Source organism: Astyanax mexicanus, chromosome 4 (genome assembly GCF_023375975.1).
Source record: "Astyanax mexicanus isolate ESR-SI-001 chromosome 4, AstMex3_surface, whole genome shotgun sequence".
Classification (NCBI taxonomy): Eukaryota; Metazoa; Chordata; class Actinopteri; order Characiformes; family Acestrorhamphidae; genus Astyanax; species Astyanax mexicanus.
This window is the reverse complement of record NC_064411.1, coordinates 29,917,273-29,941,710: the sequence shown is the minus strand read 5'-3', so window position 1 is coordinate 29,941,710 and position 24,438 is coordinate 29,917,273. Positions and strand designations below refer to the sequence as shown.

The 24,438-nt window shown below is 39.1% G+C and overlaps 1 protein-coding gene across 1 annotated transcript in view; it reads right to left on the bottom strand.

Moving 5' to 3' along the window:
* Positions 1–338: 338 nt before the first annotated feature.
* The window catches only part of kcnab1b (potassium voltage-gated channel subfamily A regulatory beta subunit 1b), a 155,805-nt gene continuing 131,705 nt past the window's right edge, over positions 339–24,438 (bottom strand). The window contains exons 10-15 of the mRNA XM_022679220.2: positions 8,662–8,747; positions 6,281–6,401; positions 6,079–6,173; positions 5,307–5,427; positions 5,047–5,135; positions 339–3,402 (exon numbers count right to left, since the gene is read on the bottom strand). Of these exons, the coding sequence (XP_022534941.1) occupies positions 3,313–3,402; positions 5,047–5,135; positions 5,307–5,427; positions 6,079–6,173; positions 6,281–6,401; positions 8,662–8,747 (602 nt within the window). The 3' untranslated portion in view covers positions 339–3,312. The remainder of the gene's footprint in view (positions 3,403–5,046; positions 5,136–5,306; positions 5,428–6,078; positions 6,174–6,280; positions 6,402–8,661; positions 8,748–24,438) is intronic.

Below are 24,438 nucleotides of genomic sequence, written 5' to 3'. Positions count from 1 at the left end.
CTTATTATTAAATTAACACTGACCTTTACTGAGGCAAGAGGTGTACAGTTCTTTAGATGTTGTTCTGTGTTCTATTGGGACCACCTGGATGAGTAGTCCATGCCCTTTTGGAGTAAATTCGGTAGGTCTGTCACTCTTGAAGTTTCATGTTTTCTCCATTTGTGAATAATAGCTCTCACTCATAAGAATTCTTGATTGAGTTTGGGGATGGGGAAGGTTAAAAAAGCAATAAAAAAAATCCATTCCATGTTTTAGGCTATGTGGATTATTTTTTATAGCACTTTTTAAATTATTACAATAACAAATGAATGCATCTGCATACAGTAAATCAATGAAAACACAAATGTCAAGAGCCATTTTATTTCAATGCTTAAAACAAAACTCTACAATAATATACTTTACAGCCTTATCATTTCCCAAAGTCGTAAACAGTTTATGGTAAACAAATGCATCACACCAGAACTCACGCCAAATCTCTTTCAGGGTGTTTTTTTTTTTCTGAGGCTCAAATGCTAGCAAACACAGCAGCAGGGCCATCGCCGTCCATAGCAAAGCCACTGAATAAATACGACAACTTACAGTCTTGGGGTTTAAGCTTCAAACCCATCAGCAGAAATAGCAGGTTCCCTGGAACAGGTTCAGATCCATCTATGGTATCGAAGACCACAGCACGACTTTGATTAGACAACAGGGTTACGATGGGAAAAGAAAACACTTCTGAATGAAGAATATTGACTCTGGAGTAGGATTGCAGTGGTAAAAGTTTTTCACGGTATGATAACTGTTTCAGAAAATATCAGTGCCTTGATGGTATTTTACAATGACCATAAGCATTAACAGAACAAACATGGTGGATCATGACTAGTACTCATGCATTGGATAACTGCTATGGAAATAAAGTGGGATTCAATTTTTTGGAAATCTGGAGTGGACTGAACGTTGTTGAGAAGCTCAGGGCTGGACACATAGAGTAGGTTTTGCTATTTGCTAGGATACATAGCATCATGTCTGTAGGATATTCTACACCTGCATTATGAATCCTTATATAGTGAATTATCCACAATGCTAACAGCCAGGCTCGGCCATAATGCTAACAGACACAGCAGCTGGACTCGGCATTGTTGGAGCAGGATTACCGCAGTGTTAACAGCTGGCTTCAGCAGACTTGGAAATGCTAACTGTATTTTGAGCTGGACTACATGCTGCTAGTTGTTGACGGGTTGATTAACCCTGTCAAAAAGATGAATCTCACTCTGTGTAATCTCACACTGCTGAATTTACTTGATTTTTATGGCTCAAATTTCGGGCTTCACCAGTGGTCAATGGTAAAACATGGCAGAATTAACCTAATCTTGCTGTAGAAGAAATATCAATTTTGACAAGTCAATATGCATCAGATTTACACACCACTAACCACATCTTAGTCATCTTAGCTTTACTTAGCTTGGGTGTACCCTTGATTTCTACTAATCAATATGTGTTACTTAGCGGCTTTACATTGTTTTACATTTTTTAAGAATTTTTTTTACATTGTTTTACATTTTTTAATCTGAGTTCTCTGACAAGCAACACAAATCGACAAATTCCTTGCTAACACATTAGCGCCCATTCCACCAGTAGAGAAATTGCTTATTTATTGAAATGGCTTGTCGTATGGCTAAATTATTTTTTAAGCTATCTAGCTAAAAGTTTATAAAAAGCATATATGCTTTTTATTAATATGGCTAGGCTAGTCATATGGCTGTTTATTTGTTTACGCTTTTACCATTGGGAGGCTTCTTTACGGGTTTAGCAGAGCACATTTGCTAAAACACAGCCCCCAACCCCTCCCCCCAAACATAAGGACATTTGGAATTTAAAATTCATGATTAAATTTTGTTAATGCTGGTACTTTTCTACATTTTCCAGAGGAAGGCAAAATTAATTGTATTGTGTATCTTAGAATCAGAGAATTAGAATATTTAACCCTTTCAGACCCTGTATCCATTACAATGGACATCATGTGTTTCCTTTATTTTTAAATGTTTTGTAGAACATAACACTATTTAAGAACTGTTGTCCACCAGAATAGACCACAAACCAATCAATGAACATATTTATGAACCAATCAAACAGTAGCTTGGTCCCATCCACTGCACAGGAAAACCAGTAGTACTAGATCCATTGAGGCAAAGTTACAGCTAAATTATTATTATTATTATTATTTATTTATTTATTTTTAAATTAATTAATTATTTATTTATTTATTTTACTGTTGGTTGGTTTATGGGATGTTTCGTGAAATAAAAAGGTCAATATGAAATAATGAATATTACATACAGGCTTCCAATGCAATGGAAATAAAAAAAGCTATTAAATATTTAATTAATTGGATTAATTTGCTATATAGATTGTATAGTAGAGTCTTCCTTTCTGTGCACTACAGAAAGAAAACCGCATTTCTATCTTATTTAACACCTATCCTGCCCCATAACCCCAGTATGTACTTAAAATCTGAATGTCTTAGTTAGACAGAGAGAGAGAAACAGGGAAACACTGTTGACTGTGCTGTAGCTGTAGAATAAAGTCGCATTCTGCACTTTAGGCCAAAGTCCTAAGATTGAAGCTATATTTCAGTGTAAATAAATATTCGTAACATAGTTACTTTCTGAACTAGAATTATGGTTTAAAGATTAATCATATTAAGTAACCCATTAGCATTTTACAGCACTAATTAAGATATCTTCTGAAATGCATGAATGCCGTGAAACTGTGTATCACTGCAAGCCTACTTTGGAGAAACAGCATGTTTAGAGCACAGTCTGAAGGAGTAGTAACAGTCCATAGCACTCTTTGCATGGTTTTCCATCCTGTTTGATGAAGTCCATGTATTGATGTCCTCAGGCTCACACAGATCAGTTTCATTCTGTCCTTTGAAAACGATAAACACGTCCAATGTGGTCAAGTAACCGAACGTCAATAACAGGGTTGACTTTGGTATATATGGACGATATACTGCTGAATGTGTCTTATAGTGCACATTAGCATATTAGAATATAGGCTTTTACGGTTCAGGTGTGCACAGAGGATCTTCACTCATACACACAATCACACAAACCACCACACGCGCACAAACCGATGGGATTGAAGGCTAGCAGAGGCATGCATGGCTTTGTTGACTGGCTCTGTATACACCAGAATGCTGATGGTACAACAGGACACATCTCTGGACGAGCAGGTGAGGGACACACTGACAGGTCGGAAATGACGAACAGGTCCATCTTCTTCAGTCCCAGAAGCCCAGAGGGCAGCAGCGGCCTTGGTGGGCGGGGCTCAGTGGTGGTAATCTTTCTTACTGTGGGGTTTGTTACCCAAGAGTTTGTCAATCTCGGTGGCAATGTGAGGAGTGATCTTCGGAAGAACCTGGAGGAAGAAATAGAGATAATACTGTAAAATGTTTTCTCTCTGCAAAGCCAGAGATATTATTAATAAGGAGACCACCCCTTATTGTGGAGATCTGTGCAAGCGCATTAGCCATATCAAGCAGAAAACAAAAAATTACATTTTTGTACATGTTTGAGCATTATTAATGCTCAAAATGTTTCACGAGGTTTTTAAGAAGCAGTAATCTGGCATTCTGTTTCCAGTATTGTGTCCCCTCCCCATTGAAAGAGACATAAGAGATAGGCTGGGTTTTCATGATTTGAAATAACTGCCTGGTCGTGTTGCAAGAATGGTCGTCAAAATTATAGACTCATCTATAAGCTCAGCAGGAAGTCCACCATGACAGATGCACAGGGTCATATAAGGGCCATATGTTTAAGTAGGGCGTTTCCCACCGGCACTATTTGGTCCGATTAAAGCAAACTCTGGCTTGTTTGCATCCTTGGTGCGGTTTGTTTGTTAGGGTGTGAAACAATTGACTGAACTCAGAAATGGGTCGAACAACCGCACCAAGACCCGCGAGAAGAGTGGACACCTTGCCACCAATGGATAATATTGTGTTTTAAAGCAAACACAATTTTCTGCGTTCTGTGTTACACTGCACAACTGTCTGTGCTAGTCTAGAACACAAAACCTTCTTGTTGTATTTACTTTCTTGCACTTGCCATGTGCCAGACAGCTCCGAAAAACCAGAGGGGAAAGAGTGCTTGCATGGTTTGTTGGGTTAAGCAACTTACCAACTGAATCAGACTAGTGCTGGGCAATATGACCTAAAATGTATATCACAGTATTTTTCAAGATTTTGACCGGGCTTTTATATAGGTTTGTGACCTATGTGTCCCAAAAATTACACAATATATGAAGAAATCAGACTTCATTAACAGAAAAAACAGCTGTAAAATGTAAACAATGTACCTCAAAAAGAGATACGCCAACAACTTTAATGCGGCTTCCTTTTTAAATAGTTCCATAAACGCTATAGGATGTGTGGATTATCACTATAGTTTACTCCAGTCTGTAGTTTAATACCTTTACAACACCAGAATGCAGCTGCTGTCAGTTCAGTGCTAGCTCGGCTAACAGACTGCTGTTGTTAATCTGTTCACCCCTCAGACACTGAATTTACAAATATTATGAGTACTGTTCTGTTGTTCAGCGTTTCCAAAGTTAAAACTCTCCAGATAATTGACTTTTTTGTAGACAAACAGCTAAAGTTACTCATTCAGCCGCAGACTGAAGCTGCTGGGGGTTCAGGGTAAACTGTGAAACTGAAATCCGGATCAGTGATGCGTTTTGTGTTAATGTTATGGCAGGTTTATTGTCCAGCTCAAGCTGTGAACTGGAATATGGATCGGTAAGTGGATCCGCCGCTGTCACCCCATATATCCATTACGTTAATTATGTCAATATTGGCCCGATACTGATATTGTATCGGACTGGTCCCATCTCTAATATAAATAACAAAATAATAAAAAAAAACATTATAATAAAACAGACAGTCAACAGTTGAGTGTGCTAGTTCCAGTGTCAGTGTTGAGTCTATGTGTAAATCAAAGTTTTTAATGATGATCTATAAAGTGTGCAGTACGTGTGAATAATGTGAGAGTCATTCATGTATTCAACCTGTATTGCACCCAGGTTCTCCCTGAGCTGTGCAGGGTTGGACGTCCCCAGAAGAACTGAGCTCACTCCCTCGTTCCGCAGACACCAGGCTGTAGCAGAAGAGGAGAAAACAGAGTCAGTAATGTTCCTCCATTTCCGAGAACCATTAATGTATCGTTAATGTGGGTTTTATGGGCTGCGTGTGCCCTTAAATAGTGCTGTAACCGTTCTATCACGTATCAGGCCTGAGGGTAAAAGTAGCTTCTGTGTTTTTGTCTCACCTACGGCGAGCTGTGGCAGCGTACAGCTGAGTTTCTCAGCGATGTGTCTCAGCTCCTTCAGCTTAGCCTGCTGCTTCCTCCCATCCTCACTCACTATCTTATCCTTTAGCCACTGGTATGACTGGAAACACAAACGCACACACACACAAAAGTGTAAAATAACACAGTCATTCAGAAATATTTGATAACCTGTTTTTTGAGGACTGGTTTTACCCCAACTTTTTGGGGTAAACAATTTGGCTAAGCCAGTTAGAATACCCTCTCACTAAGGCTGTGTCCAGAAACTACTACTCCTTTCCTCCTCCTCTCCTCCTCCTCCTTTCCTACTGCTCTTCTCCTTTCCTACCCCAGACGAAGGTGGAGGAATCGAGGAGAGGAGGAATGGAGAGTAGGAGCAGTAATTGGAGAAATGGGACAGCTGATCCCTTTCAGATATGATGTTGACTACTGATGAACTGAGCCAATCACAACGCTCGCTTTCAGCTCTCCAAATACTGGCCAGCCAATCACTGCTGCTGCAACAAGTCAGCAAATATATGGTGATGCGGATTTCATTTTCCAGCAGGACTTGGCACACTGCCCACACTAATATAATATTCCAATTTTCTAAGATAATACTTTTGTTTTTTTCATCTGTAAGCCATATTAATTAAAAATATAAGAAATAAACACTTAAAATAGATATTAAAATGTGTAAATACTTGTTTATTTGAGCTCTGAGTTCATGTGTGGACCCTAGCCATGAATCATGAGCAGTAAAGTGTTAGCCAACCTTCATGGCTGCCCTGGAGGACTCTGGAACACCGTTCTCATATTTCCCTGTGATGATTCCACAGGCTAGTGGAGACCAGGACACCACACCCACACCTGTGAAGAAAACCCATGCAGTACAAATAAGATTTTTAAGGACTGTGTGAAGTTTTTGATGCACACTTTTTACATTCCATGTTTTCCAGTTTTAGTTTTAGTCGTACCGATCTTATGATAGAGTTCAGGCATCTGCACCTCCACTTTATCTCTCTGGAAGAAATGATACTCAGCCTGCTCACACACTGGAGGGATGAGGTTAAACTGCCGAGCCACAGAGTACGCCTCCTAGAGAGAGAGAGAGAGAGAGAAATCATGATAAGGCTATAATGACCAGTGGCGGATGCTGGTCTTTCAAGGAGGGGAAGCTCAATTTCGGCCTACATCTTAACATATGTAGTTTTATTTATACAAAAATTCTACTCTCCCTGAGATTATTTTCAAGTTTTCAATACACAACAAAAAGTAACCCATTCTAACATTACGCAAAATCTTTAAAGTTGGTAAAGGAAAAAAATGCAGGTAAATTTAGTTCCTTTTTGGACAGTTTTAATTTCCTTGAATAATCCCTTTATTAATTTAAATTATTTAAATTATTTTTAATGATAACACAATATTAGTCGTTTATATCAAAGAAAATGCCGCTATAAGGATTAGGAAAGTCTCAGGTTCAACTCAGAACAGAATAAAAATGCTCCCATCATGGGGTTTTTACACTAAATGATCGCTGATTCGCTCGTTTCGCTGTCAATCAAAAAGGGACTCCGCCTCAGACAGATCATCCAATCATCATGCAGAAGCTGAGCGTCCGGGCCGGCCGAGGCCAGCCCACTGCTCCATAGACCCCCAGAGACGCTGAGCGTCCAATGGGCGGGACAAAGCCCAGCGTTTATCCAATGACTCGTCTCGTTCCGCCGCGCGCTTTGCTCCGCTATTGAAGTCTGTGCACTGTTTAAAGCAGCGCTGTGAAGCTGCGAGAGGAAAGCTGCGGCGTTACCAGTGATAAGAAGCTGATTCTGAACTAAGTTCAGCGCGTTGTAGCGCATATTTAATCAGTGACATGTACACACAACTGTATATATTTAATCACTTATTTTTTTACATTTTAGGGGAAGCTGAGCTTCCCTTGCAGTCTTAGAGCAATCGCCACTGATAATGACATACCCTATATTGTTCTCAGGAGCTCAGTGAACTCCAGCGTGGTACAGTGATAGGATGCAGCACCTGTACAATAAGTCCAGTCATGAAATGTCACTATTCACTACTAAATATTCCACAGCCAACTGTCAGTGATATTATGACACAGTGGAAGAGACTGGAAACGACAGCAAGAGCGGTGTCAGCGGATGCTGAGGAGCATAGTGAACAGAGTTCAACAATTTTCTGCAGAGTCACTACATCACTACACACCTTCAAACTTCATGCAGCTTCAGATTTGATCAGGAGCAGTAGAGTGTAGAGAACTTTATGGTTTTCCATGGCTGAGCAGCTCCATCCAAACCTTACCTCACCAAACTCAATACAGGTGAGCGATTACTTGTGGCAATATAGTGTATTACTTATTACGATTCATTATAACACATGGATCATTAGCAGAATACTGTGTATTTGGCCCTCAAACAAAATACTTAAAATTTATATATAAGTCTTCAGACTACACAGAAGTGATATTTTCCAGCTTAATCACTTTCTATTTCCTGTTGTGCATTTGTCCACCTTGTCATGACAAGCTGCACTACAGGGTGGATAATGACAGGGTGGACAATCTTGTGGTTGACCCAGAGTGCCACTGTGTGGCACTGTGCCACTGTGATATTTCACTAAGACAGAGTGGACAGCTTAAACTTTAACTTTACTTTAAGTAAAGTATAGTAAAGTATAGAGAAAAAAAATATTAATAATTTTTAAATGAAATAATAAATGTAATATTATTAACTGCTGAACAAGCAGCAAGTGATTTTGGGCCTTTCAAACTCAAACCGTATGAAGGTTGTAATGTTAATGGTAATGTAATGTTGCTTAAGGTGTGGTGTTTTTACAACATGGCAGGATGGGAAATTCTCGGAAATATTTAGATGATATTTTTATGGAAACAGCCAAATAAATATTTTAAATGTTTGTTTTAATGCTTAATTGTTTCCCCAATGTTTTCTCATTTCTATTCGCCAATAATAAATTTAGTCATTTTCAAAATAATTGTGGTTTAATTGTTAACAGTTTTTTTCTCCTATTCTCCCCTGTGTGTGTCTGTGTGTGTGTGTGTGTGTGTGTGTGTGAATGGAGGTTGGGTTGTAATATGGATTTAAATAGACATTTTTTAAGTTTTTTTTCTACTCCTTATAAATTTTGTTGTCAGTTTTTATTATTCAATTGCTGTATTGTCAGATTCTCAATAAAATAAACTACAATAAACTATAATATATAATACAATCAAACTTCACATATATGAAATTTAAACCACTATGCTGTGGACACAAAAGGCACGTCATATTGATATTGATGACATATGATGTCATGCTTTGTGTTAATTAGCAATAGTTAAACTGACCATGATCTCCATTGCTGTCCAGCGTGATGTTCCCCAGTACATGGCCATTCCCTGGTTTATTGCATGAGTCATCGCTCTCACAATTTCTGTAAACACAAGCCACAACACATAAAACATATTATTACAAATACACACTAGCGTCAACACCTTATGATCTTTAAGAGTAACATACAGATACTGTCCTCATGTTATAGGAATCAAAATACATTATTATATAATTGTGAATTCTACTCAATTTTTTATAATATTTATTAAATATTTTCAGAATAATCATATATATAACTTAATAATTCCTGACATTAATGTTGTTTAACAGTAACATGAACTAGCCAGTACTGTTAAGCTGACTTAAGCCCTATCTGGATGGAATTAGTTTTTCAGTGGATTCTGGGGTAATTTTCTCTTTTATGGGGGGTCCTCTGTGATTTTATTCCCGTACGGAATGACCATGTACATGTTTTTCTCAGACGTCCTCTGAGAGAATTACTATAATTATTATAATTAAACTCCATGGTCCTCTGGTGAAGTTAATCCCGTCTGGACTCACGTCTCACGTTGCTACACACCGTAATTATACTTTGGGCACGCATTTCCACGGAGATCCATGTAAACACAACAGCAGGTGGAAATGGAGGAGCTACTGAACGCGATGTCATGTGACCGAGAAAGCCATAAAAAACTCACTGGTCCTCCAGTTTTTTTAATTGCAGTCCGGATGCAGGAGTTTTATCACTGAGTAGAAGTGTGAAATATTTTTCACAGACGTCCCCCTGAGAAACTAATCCCATCCAGATAGGCCTTTAGAAACCTTAAAACTGTTTTATAATATGTTATGTAATATGTTCTTTTGTCCTTTACAGTGTGAAAATGTGCTGCTGCTGAAATCAAACTGCTGCACTGACGATTGCTGTCTGAGTGCGGGGTATGTCGCAAGTGCATTTTTTTTCTTTGTACTATATTTTTTATGTTTACAGCTAACGTGTTCAAAGGAAAAAAAGGACAACAAATTTCCCTTTATTCTATCACAATGCTGAACCAACAGAGTACGAAAACTCTGAATATTGTGAATATTGTCTCATAAATCCCTTAGAAACAAGAAAAATGTATACTATACAATCACAGTTTAGTGGTATGATAAAGTTATCTTTTATATATTGTTTTATTGTTGCGTTATCTATTATCTTTTGTATTTTCACACTGTAGTGTTTTCCTTTAGTTGTGCATTTTACTCATAGCATGCATGAAAAAAAAACAAACAACAACAACAACACAGTCTAACATGTACTCTGTCAGAGAGTGTAAAATTTAGTAACTTTCCATGCTGTAGTTGCTGATCGTGCCACTACAACCACACATGCAGAAAGATTAGCCAAATATGGACTATAGCCACTTGACCCGTTCCCTTTGCCAGGAAGGCCAAGGCCGTGTTTATCACCGTGGGCGAAAGTGCGCACTTGTACCCTGTTCACTACACTTACCCAGCACACTTAATCAGAAAGTCAGCAAGTGCACCAATCATTCCCTCAAACGACGGCACTTCAAATGCTCAAGCGATCCACTCTGGCTACTTCTGAAATCAGTTAGGCTCAGTTCAGGCTTCCCACTCTTCAGAAACCAGTCCGATGGTGCACTGCAGTCCAGTTAAAAATCTGTTCCTCCTCTGAGTTTAGTGAGGCAGTTAAATAAAATACATGCTTCAAATTGTGTTCTAATCGAGCAATAACTGCTTTGTGTTTTGGAAATCGCAGACAAATCTTTATTGGCTTGGTTGCTATATGAGGAAGACTGAAGGATGCAAGCAAATTTCTATCAAATTAATTTCTGTACCTGTTAATAACTGTAGATCCAGTAGTATAGAAAAAGTGATAGAACTGGAAGTTCAGTCAATGAGAGCCAAAGATACAGTGTAGGGAGAAAGCCCAGGGTGGAGTTATTAATAAATGCCTGTCTTTATCTGTTTTCTGATTCTATAAGTCTTCACTAAGCCCAAAATATTATTGACTGTCTTTACCTTCTAATTTAAACATGGTATTTTACTCAACATAATTCAGGCTAATTTTTAATTTTGCCCATACACTATTCATTTAATGTACGTTCTGTAATATATATGATTGTTTAGGTCTGTCAGAGTGTTCTGTTCAACTCTGTTACTTCTGTTTGTAAAAATAAATCAAATCTGCAAAACTGTTCTAATTGACAACGTTGTCACTTCCTCTGGTGGGAAATTTAGTTTAGGAATAAATCTACACTGATGGGTGTGGTGATCTGGAAGTGAGGTGTGTTCAGGTAAATTTCTGGCGTGTTGCTATTTTGGTGACGGAATACACAGACGCTCCACTGACTGACATTAACCTAGACAATGGTCAATCTTCAGAGTCCATTCCTATAGATGCACCCAGCGCTTTTACACCCCTGCTCATTAAACACACGCACAGATGCGCTGAAGAGCACAAACCTGAATTTTTAATTTAACAATAAACAGAATAAAGAATAAGTTACATTGCTGTTCCCTTAAATGAGCTGCTGGAGTTCCTTCACAGTTGGTTGATTTTAATAGGGTCAATATCAATATAACATGCCTTTTAAGTCGTAGCATAGTTGTGCGTATTCATACAAACACTGTGTAACAATACATTTTTCATAATTATCTCTGAACACATTGTTACCAATATATAAGTATTAACCTTAGGGACTTTAATACACTTGCTGCTGCATTTTCAGTAATAAATAATATTAATTTCACTTTGCTCATTTTGTCTCCTTACTTAACAGTTGTAAAGCTTATCTATAAATCTGTCATTCCTGCTCTGGTAAAATATCACTGTAATTAAAATAATTTTAGATCATTAAAATGTGCCATGAACAACATGAACTTTAGCTCAACTACTACTATCATAACAGGGTGGGCACATGCATGACAGGAAATAAAAAGTGAAAATAAAAATGATTAAGGTATGAAAATATGGTTTCTGCCAAGTCTGAAGTCTTATAAATACGATAAATGGTCATAATAATATAAATTCTGAGGGCCAAAAAGCACAGTATTGTGATAATGACCATCAGTAAGTGCTTGTGATTGTAATCAGGTTTCTGATCCTTTTAGGAACCTTTTATCATGGACTCTAGATGGCGATGTTTCTCCTTAAGTCTTTAAGCTGCTTGCTGTGCAGCCAGAGCTCCTGTGACAGGAGGGATAATGCTGGAATTCCCAGCTACCACACACACACACACACACACACACACACACGCACACACAAGACCACATGTAACCAGGGGCTGATTTAGTGATTTTTCGAGCCTCAGGCAAAACACAGGTGTCTTCTCTAGTAATATCAGACGGTACACCTGTGTTGTAAGATGTTACAGGTGTCTGAGTGTCAAAGCTGTCTACACTGACATCACAAAAATAATATATTGTATTTTTTGCACTGTATTATAAGGCTCACTATCAATAAGCTTCTATTTTCTAGTCTATTTTCATACATACGTTGCAACGGATTATAAGGATCTCTATGCAACACTAGTACAGAACAGCTTTGTCATTGTGTTTTTCTTCTAATTCAGCAGGTCTCGCTAAGCTAAGCTAAGCTAAGCTAAGTAAACAAATTTTCTTTTAAAGTCAAACAAGCGCTGGAAGTTAATCTACACAGATTTCTCTCCTGAAAACTGTTTATTTGGGTGAGTGAAGAGCTTTTATTTATTTACAGTAAGCTTATAATTTCAGATTTCCGTTAAGGCTGGGTGCAGCATTAGCATAAGCAGCTAACAGCTTGCACTAGCCACGGTTAGCAGCTAATGGCGCCCAACAGAGCTACATTGAGGAATCCTGAGTGTTCTGATAAGCCAGGGTGATATTAGCTAGCGGTTTGTCCCACCTAGCTTGTTTTAACATGGTAAACAATCAGGTTACAGTCTGATATACTCGCCTCTGAACGGTGAAAGAGCTAGTGCTTAGCACGGTTAGCAGTTTATGCATTCTGCTCCAGTAGTGCTAACTGTTTGCGCTAACTTTGTGGCTAATGCTAATACTGATAGAGAAACTTCACTGAAACTCCTTAATATTGCTGTACTTCAGCGAAGTGGCTTTATTTCTCCTTACAACCTGACTGGTAAAATTCATACATAAGGAGCACCAGATTATAAGGCGCACTGATGATTTTTGAGAAAATTAAAGGATTTTAAGTTTGAAAAATATCATAATTGATCTTCTTGTACTGATCCTTGTTTCAGTAATTGAAGTAATGGAATGAAATACTCCAGTTTAGTGGCTGATAGTGCTGAAAATAGTCATTACAATGCCAAATATTAGCAATTAGCCATTGCTAGATTATATGTATTACATAACAAGTGGTTTAACTTCATATATGTATCTTATCATATTTGTATTTTAATGAGGTCTTTAATGTCTCATGGGGGCTTTAGGCGATGGCCTACTTTTGCTTAGTACTAAATCCGCCCCTGTACATGAGAGACCCTCACACTACACATGAGACCAGAGCTGAGAAACAGCATGGGTAATGTAGCATAATAATGTATCTACATGGAGCTGTGCAACCATATGTTCAATCAAACACTGTATGGCCATCAAGTTACTACCAAATAAACTGCAGCAACAACCCAGCCAAAACATGTTCATGTGAAGCTTATATTGGTGAAAACTTGGCTAGTTGGGTTCCACGTGGGTTCTAGGTGGGTATTGGTTCTCCCTGAGTGAGTGTATACATACAATACCAATACAATTGGGCGTCCATACTGTTTTTTTCATTAGAGCCCACCTTAATCTCACATGGGTCCCTATAGCCCTATGTACTAGTGCATCTCAAAAAATTAGAATATTATTAAAATATTTAAAGAGCCATGACATCTACAGCACTTCATGCTTCCCTCTGCTGACAACTTTTATGGAGATGCAAATTTCATTTTCCAGCAGGACTTGGCACACTGCCTACACTGCCAAAAGTACCAATTGGCCTTATATAATATTCTAATATTGATTTTTGTTTTTTTATTGTCTGTAAGCCATAATCATCAACAATAAAATAAATAAACAAACGCTTAAAATAGTTTACTCTGTGTGTATGTGAGTTTCACATTTTGAATTGTAAAATGAAGTAACTTTTTAGTATTTTATTTTTTTCAAATTTTCTAATTCAATATGATTTTTTTTTAAAGATGCACTTGTAAATACAGTATACAACCCAAATGGTAATTTTTGAACCTGTTGGTTCTATTACAGACTGTTATGGGGTCGTCACTTGATATACTTATTGTCCTAAAAAATAATTGCACCATAAAAGGAAGTGTCAGATTGCAATGCTACATTTGAAAATTTGATTGATATGGGGGGAACTGGTCTTGGTCATATTTATTGAGCTAAACACACTGAAGAAGTGCGTAAGGCATGTGTAACACAACGTGCCAGACATCTCAGCATGGAGTTGTAGCGGTTCCTAATGGTGTTCTTTGATAATCTACATCATGCAGCTTGAATACTTACTCAGTTAAGATGGCAGCAGTATATGGACGGGCAATGTCCTGTTGGAATAGTGCATTGGAGCGCATGACCCTGGTGCATCTATAAACAGATTTGTCAAATTTCCAACAAGACAAAAGCTTGACTTGTCACTGAAGATGACTTGCCGCCATGCTGAGTCACTCTTTGACAGTCTGGCACAACTTCTCAATATGTTTTATTCATGTTTTTTGACGATGTGTGTAAGTAGACTGACTCTTTATGTCAGAAACTGGATCTTTTTTTTTTTTTTCCTCTGACACCTTTCCTGTAGCGTTTTTGGAAACTTAATGACTGGGTTGCCAATTTGCTGTGAATTCTGTCACTGTGACTGTACCAGGCCAGGGCAAACAATGAGCAGGCCACTTCATTAAAAACACCTACTGTCTGTTGTCATGCACGGTTTGTGTTGGGAGTCTTCTGGATCTTTATTAATGATCAGGCTGGACCAGTCTCAACCAAGTACTTACAGTGATGTGTGTCAAACTCTCAGCAACACCACAGCACCTCAAAGAAGTTGCACTAGTTCAAAACACTACCATGCCATACACTGCCACTGCTGTGCTGAGAGTGGCCCTCCATCCAAATAATCACTAAAAACTATCACCATCCAAACTAATAAAAAAAACTGTTCAGAGCGGATTCAGTGGATAAAAACTGACTAGAGTCCCCCCAAAAAACATGTCTCTCCCATCAACAAATAGCACCTCAATCTCCCCATGTCAAGAAATAGTGCCGTGATCTGCCCACTGTCAACTAATAGTGCTGTAATCTTCCCTGTCAACTAATAGTGCTGTAATCTTCCCTGTCAACTAATAGTGCTGTAATCTTCCCTGTCAACTAATAGTGCTGTAATCTTCCCTGTCAACTAATAGTGCTGTAATCTTCCCTGTCAACTAATAGTGCTGTAATCTTCCCTGTCAAATAATAGTGCGCAATCTCTCCCATCAACAAATTGTGCCTTAATCTCCCCTGTCAACTAATAGTGCCATAATCTCTCCCATCAACAAATAGCGCCGTGATCTCCCACTTTCAACTAATAGTGTGCAATCTCTCCCCTGTCAACAATTAGTGCCATGATCTCCCACTGTCAACAAATAGTGCTGTGATCTCCCCTGTGAACTAATAGTGCACAATCTTTATCCTGCCAACAAATAGTGCCATGATCTCCCACTGTCAACTAATAGGGCGTAACCTCTCCCCTGTCAACTAATGGTGCTGTGATCTCCCCTGTCAACTAATAGTGCCACAATCTCTACCATCAACAAATAGTGCCATGATCTCCCACTGTCAACTAATAGGGCGTAACCTCTCCCCTGTCAACTAATGGTGCTGTGATCTCCCCTGTCAACTAATAGTGCCACAATCTCTACCATCAACAAATAGTGCCATGATCTCCCCCGGTTAACAAATAGTGCCAAGATCTCCCACTGTCAACTAATAGTGCGTAATCTCTCCCCTGTCAACCAATGGTGCTGTGATCTCCCCTGTCAACTAATAGTGCCACAATCTCTACCATCAACAAATAGTGCCGCAATCTCCCCCACAATCTCTACCATCAACAAATAGTGCCGCAATCTCCCCCAGTTAACAAATAGTGCTGTGATCTTCCCCGGTTAACAAATAGTGCCATGATCTCCCACTGTCAACAAATATTGCGCAATCTCTCCCTCTGTCAGAAAATAGTGCCGTAATCTCCCCTGTCAACTACTAGTGCCACAATCTCTACCATCAAAAAATAGCACCGCAATCTCCCCCTGTCAACAAATAGTGCCGTAATCTCCCCTGTTAACTAATAGTGCCACAATCTCTACCATCAACAAATACCGCTACAATCTCCCCCGGTTAACAAATAGTGCTGTGATCTCCCCTGTCAACTAATAGTGCGCAATCTCTCCCATCAACAAATAGCACCGCAATCTCCCCCTTTTAACAATTAGTGCTGTTATCTCCCCTGTCAACTAATAGTGCGCAATCTCTCCCAGTCAACAAATTGTGCCATAATCTCCCCTGTCATCTAATAGTGCGCAATCTCCCTCTGTTAACAACTAGCGCTGGATTCTGCCCCACCCTCCATCAACGAAAAGCGTCACAATCTGCTGCCTTCCCCATCATTTTAATAGGGGCTACCTGATATCCTTCCCTTTCAACAAATAGCATTGCTATCTCCTCCCACCCCCTGTCAACAAATAGCACCGTGATCACCTCACGCCTTTAGGGTAGAGCCGCAATCTCCCGTCCTCAGCTTTTAACTAGCGTCGGGATCACCTCACCCCATCAACAAATATGGCTGCAAACTCCTGACCCTCTTCAACAACTAGCACTGCAATCCACCTCACCAAGTAATGCGATAGAGGCAAGTTTTTTGCGCAGGTCAGAATACTCTGCTGAGATGCACAAAGCGCAGTGCTGTTAAGATACCAGCGCGCCAATGTCAGAGTGCACCTGGCTCTTAAAGGGAATGGCAACTGATACACTGATTGGTTTATTTCACGTTATGATCAAAACTCACCCCTGATTAATTAAGATGGTTGGTAAATGCCTTTTTTTGCATTTCCAGCTGTGCAATGTGCACTTTTTGTGCCCTCACGATTTCAAAAGCACACAGACATGACCTAAATCAAGCTTTCTGATCCGCAATTGATCGGTGCGCTATAGATCGCTAAAATAGGGCCTGCCACACACTGTCTGTTTAGTGTAAAATAACGAGTTCTTTCTAATTACCTCCACAGTCCTTGACGAAGGACTTTGTAAAATCTGTGATCACTTCAAAATGCCGTCAGTCATTCTGATGTCTGTAGGCCTGTGAATGATGTAACTGTTTGTGGCCATCTGTTCTTGAGTAGCTTTCAGGATTTCACCTCTGCCTGCGTCGTTCTGCTGTGGGATGTTTACTGACTGCACTTGCCGCAGTTAATTATCGGCTTGTTTAAAACGCACGCCGAGAAGTTTCCAGACAACCCTCCTAATTAGTAAATTCAGCTACTTTAGGGTGCACCCATTACTAACACGGCCATCCACAGCCCAGTGCATCAGATATTTATTACACTGTAACTGGTGACATTAGGCTTTATGCACATCTGATTCACCAATGTTTTTCATGCCAATATATTTAAATTAAACACACTTAATAAGAAACCAAATTATTTACTTTACTGTAGTAATTGGTTATGTGCCAGTGCTTTCAGATAAGAATTACACTTATTTGTTAATGAGAATAGAAACTCCAACTATACCTAACAACACCGTCCTACAGGGTTGCCATGTAAAACAAAAATATTCAGTCCAAACTCAGTCTAAAACCTGCCCTTCAGAAGCTTCAACCAGCCCAAAATCTATTATTGTTGTAATCAAAGAAGACTGATTTTAGTGTTGACTTGTACACATCTGCCTGCCGTGCTGACCCAACATTCAAGGCAACACCCCCTTTTTTGTTGTTTTGTTGTTGTTTTCTTTTTGGCGGCTGTGGTTATTTTTAAAAATAGCCAAAAAAAAAAAAACGCACCACCACCCCTGACTTTTCACCCGTGACTGTGTGGGTTAATTGGTTTAAGTGAACTGGGGAGAAATTTCACATGAAAGTGGCGGGGTTAACATGTATGGTGTGCTCCAGTCCTCTAACTATATTTTTCTCTCTACTTTTCCACATCTCTGCATTTCTGGACCCTCTACCATACTGCCTTAAAGCCGTCACTCCATCTGAGAGAATACCCCAAAGGACAGTGCCGCATTTGTCACTGTCACGCCTGCGTCGTTTTATTTTGCTACATTGAGTGCACTCGAGGCATTTCACTTTACCCATTATTCAACCAGCTGCAGTGTTCTGCTGACTCCACCGACTCCACCATCCATCTTTCAGCACTGCAGAGGCAGACTGACTCGTACCAGCCGTCTCTGAGTGTTTAAGAGCGGCGTGGATATATATATCAGAGTGACTGAAGGTGAAGGAAGGTGAAGGTGAAGGAAGTTATAAAAAGAAAATAGAGAGAGAAATTAGAGAATAGCTTTTGTTAAAGAGCGTAATAAAAATAAAAGTCCTCCGCCCACCCCTTCATTAGCAAACCTGCACATGTGAGAGTCCAAACTGCGGCATCAGGCCATGAGTGTGAGCGCTAGTGTGTGTCTGTGTGTGTGTGTGTGTGTGGGAGAGAGAACAGTGGGAGGAAGTAATGAGAGGATGTCAGCTGAGCACAATGCATCTGTTCACATCAAGAGAGATAGAAAGAGAGAGAGAGAGAGAGAGAGAGAGAGAGAGAGGGAACTTGAGGTAAAGAGGAATAATAGTGTAACGTGTAATGAGAGAAACAGAAAGAGGAATGAGGGAAGGGGAATAAAAAAGGCAGAGTGAAATACAGTTAAATGAAAAATAGAGAGAAAAACAGAGAGAAATAATAGTGAAATGAAAGACAGGATGAGAGAGAGAGAGGAATGAAAGTAAGGGAATGAGAGAGGTAGAGAGTGGAGTAACAAAAGCAAGAGACAAAGAAGAACGAAAGAGGGACAGAGAGCAAATGAAAGTGGAATGCATGATGAGAGAAAAAAAAGAGATGACAAGAGGAAAGAGAGAGAGAGACAGAGACAGAGAAGTAGGGAATTAGAGAGGTAGAGTGTGGAGTAACAAAAGCGAGAGAGAAGAATGAAAAATGGAGAGAGAGCAAGTGAAAGTGGAATAAATGATGAGAGAGAGAAAGGGAGAGATGAAGAGAGAAGAGAGAAAGAGAGAAGTGTAATTAGAGAGGGAACAACTTGTGGTAAAGATTAATATCAGAATAAATTGAAATGAGAGAGACAGAGAGAACTAAAAGTGAGAGAAGAATGAAAAAGGGGAATTAAAGAGGCAAAGTGAAATAACATTAAATAAGAAAAAGGGAAAGAGAAAAAGAGGAATGAGAGATGAGAAAATTAGAAAAAGAACTGAAATAAACAGAGGGACAGATAGAGAGATTGAGAATTGGAGAGGGAACTAAAAATAAAAAGGGAATAAAAGAGTAAAAAGCAGAAAAAGAGTGAAAGAAAAAAAATCAAAGAAGGTTGATGTGTTGTTGTTTTTACGCTGTGTATATTTGAACTTTACTTCTTTCCCCAACAAGGGAGGTACTTCAGTAGCTCGCCTTTCCAGGTGTTGTGCCGAATTCTGCCGCCCTTCAAATAAATTGCACTTCACACAGGAGAATGAGTGTAATAAGATTCCCCTCAAATTCCTTTTGTTTTTGTTTATAAATAAGGTTTAATCTATAGTTACAGTAGACACAGGAATCACGAGCACCAATAATGAATCGGATTCTGGTACGACACCAGTTCTTTTTCTTCTTCTATTGTTTAATGGGAGAGAACCACCTGCCACTTCTTACTGATAATAGTAATTGGTTTAAAATTTGAAACATCTAAAAAAGTGCTATCTTGATTCAGATCAAATGTCTAAAATGAAAGAGAGAGAGAGATAGAAGGAAAGAAAGGGAATTACAGAGGGAACTCAAGGTAAAGACGAACAACAGTAAAATGGAATGAGAGAAAAAAGAGGAATGAAAGGGAGAGAGGAATGTAAGAAATGGAATTAGAGAGGAAGGAATGAATAAAATTAGAAGTATAGAGTTAGAGAGAGAAATAAGAGAAGTAAAAGTAAAGAGACAGAGTAAAATAAAGCTAAATAAAAGAGAGAGAGATAAAGAGGTAAAGAGGAATAAAAGCAAGAGAGAGAAGAATGAACAGAAGAGAAATAGGTCGAGAGGGAAGAGAGAAACAAATTAAATACAGTGAAACGGATGAAAGAGGATTGAAAGCAAGAGAAAAGAATAAAAGAAAGAGAAAGAGAGCAGTAAAGACATGAATGGGAATTAGGAATAAAATTAGAGCGGTAAAAAGAGTAAAATAGGAGAGAAGAGAGAAGAATGCTATTGGTATGAAAGAGGAAGAGAGAGAAAGAGGGAAAATTGAAAGTCAAAGAGAGACAGGAATGAAGGAGAGGAAGAGAGGGAATGGGATGAGAAGAAGTATTTAGACAGCGACTATGATGCAATGAGATATGGATAACTATAGAGAATAAGAGAGAAAGAACTAGAGGGAAAGAAGAAGAGAGAAAGAGAAAGAGAGGGAGGGGGGATAATAGGCTACAGGGTAGTTGCTTATTCAGCTATAAGCTTCAAACTGTGTATGGAGTTCACGTCACACTGCCTCGCTAACCAGCGGCCCCTCCAGAGACACACACACACACACACACACACACACACATTGCAGCGTGGCCAGTCTTTCTTCAGCTCCACTAATCCACTGACTGCCGCACACGACCAGACCATTTATATATATAGCTCTACTGACACATCAGGACATTATATAGCTACAGTTATTAAATACCCTGCTCTGTCTTCCAAATTCTCACGTATGCCAGGTTCACACTACATGATTTTAGCCCAGTTGTTTTAGTCGCTGACAGTTTTTTGCTGATCGCCGACAAAAACTATGATTGGAGGCAAATCAGGGATCCCTCAGCGCTCGCTCAGTCGCGTAGTATAAACTACTGAAAGACACCCAGCAAATATGTACAATGCTAGACATCTGACCCAGTCTGCGACTGGGAGTCAGGAGCAGCGGCTCCATACTGGAAATGGAATTACAGGGAAACAGAGAACCACGGGTCCAAAATGCACCCCCTGCTTTACAAGAGCCATTTACAGAGAACCTGACCACATTCTGTCCCCCTTGTTATATCATGAAATGAATGTGAAACTCTAGAGGGAACCTGTAAGAGAGAGTCCTCTTTAAATAGGGGTAAGCTAAAAACTGTAAATTCAAAATAATAATGAACTACTTGTTCTGAATATTCCTTTAAAGTTAGAAAGTAGAATAATGTATTTACTACTAAAAGAAAAGATCAAAAAAAGAAAGCATACCTGTATATTTTAGTTTATCTAATAAAAACAGGTTTTACATTGTAAAGCATTAGCATTACTGCTACTGTGAGGTGATTGGTTGGTGAGCTGATCCTGGAGATACAGGTTAGGACATGATTACACCAAAAACAGTCTTGTAGTGTAAACAGCACAATGACTGATGACCCAAAAGGTTGTGTAGTGTGAACCTCTCTCATTAGCGTTTGTCAGTTTTTATACAGTTCTGTTCTGTTGAAAACAGACGAGGAAACAATGGGCAAAAGAAAGGGAAAGGAATAAGAAATGAGAAAAGATATCAGTTAAGAAATACGATGCAAAGGGGCTCTGAGTGGCTTAGCAGAATATGGAGATGTCACTGTGGTTTTGGAATAATCTGAGTCACAGGTCATGCTGCTTCTCCATCAGCGGCCGGAGTCTGAGATAGTACAATTGGTCATGCTCTCTTTGGGTGGGTAGATACAGGGCTCTCGCTTCTCATCAGTTTTTTGTTTTTGTTTATAAATAAGGTTTAATCTACAGTTACAGTAGATACAGGAATCACGAGCACCAATAATGAATCTAATTCTGGAACACCAGTTCTTTTTCCTCTTCTATTGTTTAATGGGAGAGAACCACCTGCCACTTCTTACTGATTTGAAATTTGAAACATCTAGAAAAGTGCTATTTTGATTCAGACCAAATGTCTAAAATGAGAGAGAGAAAGAGAGAGAGAGATAGATCGAAGGAGAGAAAGGGAATTACAGAGGGAATTAAAGAGGAACAACAGTAAAGAGGAATGAGAGAAAAAAAGAAGAATGAAAGGGAGAGAGGAATGTAAGAAATGGAATTAGAGAGGAAGGAATGAATAAAATGGGAGTAAAATGGGAGAGAATTAGAAGTATAGAGTTAGAGAGAGAAATAAGAGAAGTAAAAGAGTAAAGAGACAGAGTAAAATAAAGCTAAATAAAAGAGCGAGAGAGGGAACTTGAGGTACAGTGAAACGGATGAAAGAGGAAGACCATTTATACTCTTACTACTTAGGTGTATATGTTTAGGTAACATAAACATTGTTGTTTTATTTTATAAACTATTAACAACATTGCTCCCAAATATAATTCCAAATATAAATATTATCAATTAGAGCACGGCTAACATCTTGGAACCTGTTTAAAACGTTGCTAAACATTCTTATAACGTTCTCTATTAGCTGGGATTTCAGTTTCTGATATTTGGTCAAGGCTGGGTAAAGAATGGGGGGACATTTGGGGGGTTTCTGACTGCAATGCGGAAACTGCAGTCTGTGTGTATGTGTGTGAGTGTGTGTGTGCATATGCATGGCTGAGTGACTCTGTATACATTGTGCGTGTGCGTTTGTGTATATCTGTGTTACTGTCCAAGTGTGTGCGTGTGTGTGTGTGTGTGAAATGACCTGTCACTCTAATAATGAGTGGGCGGCTGAGGGAGTGATGCAGTAATGCTGAGAGGTGTGTGTATATGTTTGTGTACATATACTATATGTGTGTGTGTGCGCTTGTGTGTGGATGACATTTATGGCATGGAAATAGAATAAAAGTCACTTCTTAAGCGTGACATTATTCTGTTTGCGTAGAGATGAGCAGTCGGGAGGCATCTGCAGTGTGCTGGGCTTCAACTGAACTGAACAGCTGTAATAAGGGTAAATGTTGAGATGCAGCCAGACGTGGCTGGAATGTAGAATGTTGATCTCCAGCGTTTTGTATTTTATCTGCCCATGCCGGTGCATTAACTTCTATAAAATGTAGAATTTGGGACTAAGGGCCCTATTGTGGACCCTGCGCGAGGCGCTCTGCCATGCTTTTTGCTATCTTTCACCCCATCAACAGTCTTTTTTCACGCCTGGCGCCTACACTGTTACAATAGCATCAGAGAATAAATATAGAAATAAATCTACACTGATGGGTATGGTGGTCTGGAAGTGAGGTGTGTTCAGATAAATTTATGGCATGTTGCTATTTTGGCGGATAAAAACACAGGTGCTCCACTTACTGATTAAAACTCTGACAACAGTCAATCATCAGAGTCCATCCTCGTTAAACACACACACACACACACGGCCGTGCTACAATAAACAGAATAAAGAATAAAATAATATTACTTTTCCCTTAAATGAACTGCTGGTGTCTGTACACAGAGTGAACTCGCAGGTCAGTATCTTTCAATGAGATGCACAAAGCACTGCGCTGTTAACCATTAGAACCTGAAAGATGGATTTTACATCCAAAATTGCACCTTGTGTTCTCAGCTTAATTACTCAGGAATGCCTTCACGCATGATGATAAACCATATATGGTTAGCAAGGCGGAACTTACAGGGGTTAGACAATGAAACTGAAACACCTGTCATATTAGTGTGAGAGGTTTCATGGCTAAATTGGAGCAGCCTGGTGTCCAATCTTCATTAATTGCACATTGCACCAGTAAGAGCAGAGTGTGAAGGTTCAATTAGCAGGGTAAGAGCACAGTTCTGCTCAAAATATTATTGGTGACATACCAGAGTTCAAAAGAGAACAAATTGTTGGTGCACGTCTTGCTGGCGCACCTGTGACCAAGACAGCAAGTCTTTGTGATGTATCAAGAGCCACGGAATCCAGGGTAATGTCAGCATACCACCAAGAAGGACAAACCACATCCAACAGGATTAACTGTGGACGCTGTAAGAGGAAGCTGTCTGAAAGGGATGTTCGGGTGCTAAACCGGATTGTATCCAAAAAACATAAAACCACAACTGCCCAAATCAAGACAGAATTCAATGTGCACCTCAACTCTCCTGTTTCCACCAGAACTGTCCGTCACCACAATAAATTATTGTGGTCTAAAACCAGGTGTTTCAGTTTCATTGTCCATCCCCTGTACTCTTTCTAAAAATAGTGGTTACATCCAAATGCAGTAAAGCATCTGCAAGAAATCGGAGGCTGTCCCTATGTATTTTGTCAATGTAATCAGCCACATAATAAACTATCATCAACATTCTTATGCTTTTAACTCATAAACACTCTAGTCTAACCAATTTTATATATTAGATATCTTAGATGTGAATATATTTAAAGTATATACATTCAAATATAAGTATTTAAAAAAAAATGGTCAGCTTCTGGAAAAAACAACAATTCTACTATTTTTTACATTTCAAATGATTACATTTTTGAGCAGCCATATGTCGTCTGGAGAAAAAGAGCTCATGACATGTGACTTTCTGATATAATTACTGTGTTATAAGACCTGCAAGAGAAACTGAAAAAAAGGAGAAAACAAACACACCAAAACAGGCTAGGGTTTTAAAGGGAATGACAACTGGCACACTGATTGGTTTATTTCACATTATCAAATCCAAAACACACCCATGATTAATTAAGATAATTAG